General features: G+C 44.3%; 1 protein-coding gene across 1 annotated transcript in view; it reads left to right on the top strand.

The window, feature by feature from the left end:
• Positions 1-6,180, top strand: part of LOC104506490 (obscurin-like) — a gene marked incomplete at both ends in the record, with an annotated part of 42,928 nt that overhangs the window by 9,674 nt on the left and 27,074 nt on the right. Inside the window, 2 exons of the mRNA XM_010147460.1 lie at positions 920-1,192; positions 2,685-2,951. Coding sequence (XP_010145762.1) covers positions 920-1,192; positions 2,685-2,951 — 540 coding nt within the window. The remainder of the gene's footprint in view (positions 1-919; positions 1,193-2,684; positions 2,952-6,180) is intronic.

The following is a 6,180-nucleotide window of genomic DNA, read 5'->3' on the forward strand; positions in this document are numbered from 1 at the left end:
TCACTTGAGCTGAAATTGGTGAAGCAATGAGGAGAATAGGAGGAACGAAGAATAGTCACATGGAGATGCAGTGGCGGTGTCCACTTATTAATTAGTTAGCTATTAAAGACTATGGGTTGAAGTCTGCCAGAGCAGCCTTGAGGATCAATGAAATATGCTTAATCCCCATCACGGCCTCAGGATCTGGGCTACCTGAACTTGCTGTGAGGTTTCTAACACCAACTTTTCTGAGTGAAAAAACACTTCTCTCTCACAAAGCTCAAGAAAAAAGTAAAAATTCCCTGTCCTGGTTTTGTAAGAAGAAGCAACGCCATGTGTACCTTTTGCTTACAGTGGTAATCTCATTTTATTTAGTTAGTTAGGTATGTATCTATCCATATCTGTACAGACAGGTTTTTTTCAGGGCTATTGCTTTGTTTCCTTTCCCTAAAGCTGCAGTCAGACACTCTCTCCCCTGTGTTTTTGGTTGGACTAAGCTCAAACGAGGTGGTCCCATCCCATAGAAAGCAAATTATATTTGCTCTAGAAAACCAGGGGGTTTGTCTTGGGAGGGATCATCTGCTTAGTGGTGTCTACAGCCCAGTGATGCTGTCAGAGACACATCCATTCAGCCATTCCAGGTAGTTTCATTAGGAGAAACTGTAACACTGGATTTGCATTGTACTAGCTAGTTGTTCTGCTGTATGTGTTCTGGTGCTTCGAAGTTGTCTTCATCCTCTATTGGTGTGTGTCCTGCATATATTACCCCCCTGTGAACAGTTCATGTGTTCAGTAACAGGGGAGTTGTGTTTCAGTCTTCTCTATCACGGACATGTTTCTTTCCTGTACCACTCACATGGAAAATCTTGGAGTTTTCCATATCAATTTTCATGTTAGAAACTGAAGATTCCAGTAATTGATGTATCTATGTTCCTTTCAGGCCAGAAAGTGCTAATAACAGAAGACTTGGAAGATGTCACTGTGTTAGAAGGAGAATCTGCCATGTTCAAGTGCAGAATCTCTCCTGTAGACTATAGCAGAGTGCAGTGGTTTTTGGATAAAACCCCACTCCATACCAATGAACTTAATGAGATCCAGTCTCAGCCTGGTGGATATCACTTGCTAATGTTGAAAAAACTCTCACTGAAGGACTCGGGGGTCATTACATTTGAAGCTGGTGATAAGAAAACTTCTGCCAGTTTGGTTGTTAAAGGTAATTCCATCATAACAACTGCAGAGAGGAAAGAATGCGTAGAAATAAGTATGGGTTAATGTGGGTAGGGGAAAAAAAAGGACAAAAATGCTACAGATTTGGCCCTGTCATGTGTATACCTGTATATGTTCAATAACAGCGTTACCTGTGTTGAAGCTAGGGCATGAATGCTTTGTAATCCTGGACAACTCTCAGTGTCTTTATTTGACCTTAGATGGGAATATTTTACTGTAGCGATGGTGCATTGGATGCCTTGTCCGGTTTTCCTTCATCCAAGCTGATAGGCTGATGATAAATGAGGAAAAATCAGTTAGTTCAAGGGGAAAAAAAAAGTGCAACCAATAAGTTTTTAATTTAATTTTCATTGTTTGACAGGCAACGTTATGTGTGTTCTCTGCCGTTGTTGCCAATGAACTGTCTCCGGAGTAGTTAAACTGAATTAAAACTGTGGTATTATTCCAATTCTGTAGCGAGGGAATAAGGTGCTTGAGTGCAGGATCAGAGAGATGTTTTCTTACTGGAAACGTAAATATTTCTTGTTGCCCAGAGATGTAAAACACACAGTCTCCACTCTGTCAGGTCACGTTCTCATTCTTTTCAGTATCACCACTTGTCTTGCAAGGAACTTTTTATTTTCAAAATGTGAAAAATTACCTACATTTTGCCATGCTACAGAAATGCAAACATATTTAAATTATTTTTTTCTGAAGGCAAATGAAAAGTCTTATTTGCAAAAGGTTGATTCTTTTTGGTAATGCTAACAATTGATGCTGTAGTACCAAACCCGTGTTTTGGTCTCCTGGTTGATTTGGTTATTTACGGCTCAAAAAGCATTAAGCTAGGGGAGATAAGATCTACCTTGGCCAATTTAGCTATTGGTGTCTAGTTTAGGCTATTTCTAGAAGCTGTGTAGAAAGACAAGCACTTCCAGGGAGCAGTTCTCCTCTCTGTCCTAACAACCTACCTTGGAAGGCAATATCTACTCTCTGGAGGTGTCTGTCATCTTCCAGAGCCTACGGAGACACCCTACACAACCAGTCTGGGCTATCTGCCTGGTTTTTAGAGGACTCATACTGGTGAAATGAGACCTGCTCTAGATGACTGGCTATGAGAAACCTCTATTGCATCTCACTTCATGCAGAATTAACTTTTCCACGTTGAGTTAAAATTCTCAAACATATATTTTACGTGGGAAAGGTCTTAGGAAGATCGTATCTCCATCTTGTTTGTGTGTAGTGAGATGTGAGAGGGATCTTTCTTACGCTCTTCAACGGGATATTGTCTTCTCCGTTTCCCCCAGATGGTGTTAGGTATCTACTAAACAACACTTTATGGCATGTCACTGCTGCCTTCCTTAGGGCTTTATAGCCATGAACACCAAATCATTTGTTACTAACCTTGACCTGTAATTTTTATACAAGTAATCTTGGATGTAAATCTGAAAATCCCCACCTCTTCTGAAACATCTCAGACGGTTTTTATGTGATTCTAGAGAAGCCCTGCATCTTCAGAAAGGAGCTGGTTGACACTGAACTCACTGAGGGAGAGGATGTGGTCCTTCACTGTGAAACCTCCAAATCAGACAGCCCTGTAACGTGGTGCAAAGACGGGAAGAGCCTTAGGAATTCTTCCAAGTATAACATCAGCCGGTCGGGATTTGAAGCCAAGCTTGTCATTCACAGGGCAGAAGAAAGAGACAGTGGCAGATATGAGTGTGAGGCTGGAGCAGCTAAAAGTAGTGCGGTTATTACTGTCAAGGGTAAGAACATTTGGAGTGACGGTTTGAGTCCTAACTCGGCATCTAACACCGAGTAATAAATGAGAAAAACGTGGAACTGTCTTGAAAAGGAACCTCATGTCTTTGCACCACAGTGCAGGAGAGGTTCTCATCACGTCATCCGGAACAGCACCCAGAGAGGTGACAGAATGGGAAACAGGGAAATCCTTCCTGTTACGTGGTTTTAGCTCTGTGAAAGTTAAGTGCCTAAGCTGTGCAGAGTAGAGAGCGAGGGGTCAGTCGAGGACAGTGGGTATCTCTGCAGGAGATACACCCAGCCTAAGAGCCAATCCAGAGAGAGGATGAATCACATTCTGAAGCTGTCTCCACTGATGGCTTTCTCTGAGGAATCACAGAACGGTTTGGGTTGGAGGGGACCTTAAAGCCCCCCCAGTCCCACTCCCTGCCATGGGCAGGGACACCTTCCATAGTCCAGGGTGCTCCAAGCCTCATCCAGCCTGGCCTTGAACACTTCCAGGGATGGGGCATCCACAGCTTCTCTGGGCAACCTGTTCCAGTGCCTCACCACCCTCTGCGGGAAGAATTTCTTCCTGATATCTAATCTAAACCTCCCCACTTACAATTTAAACCTGTTACCCCTTGTCCTGTCACTATAGGCCCCCCTAGCTTTCTTGTTGCCCCCCCCAGGCACTGGAAGGTGCTGTAAGGTCTCCCCGGAGCCTTCTCTTCTCCAGGCTGAACACCCCAACTCTCCCAGCCTGTCCCCATAGCAGAGGTGCTCCAGCCCTTGGAGCATCTCCGTGACCTCCTCTGGACCTCCTCCAACAGCTCCATGTCCTTCTGCTGTTGGGGGCCCCAGAGCTGGATGCAGAACTGCAGCAGGGGTCTCATAAGAGCAGAGTAGAGTGGGAGAATCCCCTCCCTCGACCTGCTGGTCACGCTGCTCTGGATCCAGCCCAGGATACAGTTGGAAGGTCACACACCCACATCTGTCTGGGTAACTTCTTTAGGCAGCCAAGCTTATTGAGAGTAATGCACCCAAAGAGCGTGATCAGGCAGGAGGTGCTGTCTAGAGGGTGGTTGTCTGAGCTGAAGCAAAAGTCCTCTTTTTAGACACATGACACTTCAGTGTATTTCCCTGAGCATGCTGGATAAGCACCAAGTATGTGAGGTAAGCATTGGGTCCGAGCCTTGTCAGAACCAGGCTCATCTGCTCCTCATGTTTATAATCACTCCCGCCTGTCTTGAGTCATTGCCCCAGCCCAAGACTGAGGAGGAGCTCAGCTTCAGTGAGTGAAACCACTCCTTCACACGGACAGGTTTAAGCAGGCACAGACTGGGGTAAGCCTGACCCGTGGGCATCCTGCACCCAGCTGTTCGTAACACCCTTGGGAAGGGCAAACATGAAGCTACACCTGAATTAGAGAAGCCAGTGTGAACAAAAATCATTGGCGTTGCTGGAATAGTCAACCTGAACCTCAGAGCATGAAGAGAGAACGCAAGGCACTCAGTATTTATCTGGAGTGCAAAGAAACAAGCCAATTTAAGGCTGTTTGCTGTGCAGGGGAGGAGAGGATGTGATGAAAAAGAGAGGTGACGGTTAATGGTTCAGTTTTGTTATGTCTTTCATTAGTACTAGGATGTTTTCCTAATAGCTGTTACATAAAAAAGGAAGATCTGCATTGACTTTAGTAGGACCTGAATCTCATCCATGATGAAAAGGAATTTTTCTGTTAGAAAAAACCTCACTCATGAGTGTTAGACAACATCTCCAATTTTCTCTTCACAAAGAAAGGTGTGGATGGATGTAGGATTTAAACGCACGGATTCAGATCACCAGTAGGTGTGAAGGAGTCGAGTCATAATGATGCCTGCAACAAATCACACTGCTGTAGCTTTCCTTTATCTGTTAGGGTCACATCAGAATGGTCTGTAGCCATGTGTTCCAGTGTCCTAAACTAGAGGTAAAAGGGGAAGAGAATAGGCTGTACTTTTTCAACAGCCACAGGACAACTGCATCACAAATCAGTAGCTGATTTGCATATTTGTAGGACAGCATAAGCCAGGAAGAAATTGTTGGGTTTTTTCATGAGCTGAGGGGAAAACGCTTCAGTTGAGGCTTTTCTTCCCAATAAATTCCTTCTCTGCACTAGCCCACCTTAAAGCCTTGAATCCCAGGCTGTGACAGAGCCTGCATAGGGGTCTCCACAGGGACCCTTTCATGTACAGCTGTGCTTTCCTCTCTCTGTTTGTTCTGTGCTGTTTCTAAGTCTGTGTTCATGTCTGCTAAAAATATGTTGGGGTTTTTTTTTTATATCGAGAAATCAACACTGCTGCTAATAACAAAGTGCTTTGCCATTTTTTCATGTCCTCTGTGTTATGTGCGAGTTGACCCCAGTCAAGTTTTACAGTGTTTGTGCCAGTGGCCTGGCTCTGACCACCCATCTGCAACACGCTGTGTCATTAACAGCAGTGCTGCTCATGTTAATGATGGCTGGAGTAGCAGCAACGTCTTCAACAGGACAGACAGTGGTTAAAAGGAAAATAAGCATATGGTCTCAAATACTATTTTTTTTTGCTGCTGTAGAGTGCTGGCAGGCAGATGTGAGTTGTCAGAATTGGTTTACTATTTGTTAGTGCTTTCCCATTCCTGTGGTTTTCTGTCTGAATCACAAAGTCTGATAAAAAAAAGATAAAATAATTTCCAATCTCTTGTGTTTCCTTCAACATTTTCAATATCCTTTTTCAGAAGCACCTGTTAGTTTCAAGCAAGAGCTCCAAAATGAAGAAGCTAAAGAAGGAAAGCAAGTCAAGCTGACCTGTGAGCTCAGCAAACCTGATACCCCAGTGAAATGGATGAAGGGAAACACTGTTCTCTGTGCCAGCGAGAAGTACGAGTTTAAGCAGCGTGGTTCCGTGGCGGAACTCATTATTCGAGATGTCAAACCGATAGATGCTGGGGACTACACCTGCAGCACTGGGGAGCTGAAGACCACTGCTCGGGTGAAAGTAAATGGTAGGCAGTTAGATGCATTGCCATGCTTTCTTAACCTGTTACTTAATGGACCACAGAGCACTTTGTGACAGTGCCATCTACAAATTCATAGGAAAAAATTAACTGTAAAATTGCATAGAATCATAGAATGGTTAGGGTTGGAAGTCCTCTCCCAGCACCCTTGTAGGCCCCCTTCAGATACTGGAAAGCTGCAATGAGGCCTCCTCTTCTCCAGGCTGAACAAGCCCAATTCTT

The sequence above is a fragment of the Eurypyga helias genome, unplaced genomic scaffold (assembly GCF_000690775.1).
Source record: "Eurypyga helias isolate BGI_N326 unplaced genomic scaffold, ASM69077v1 scaffold6350, whole genome shotgun sequence".
Taxonomy (NCBI): domain Eukaryota; kingdom Metazoa; phylum Chordata; class Aves; order Eurypygiformes; family Eurypygidae; genus Eurypyga; species Eurypyga helias.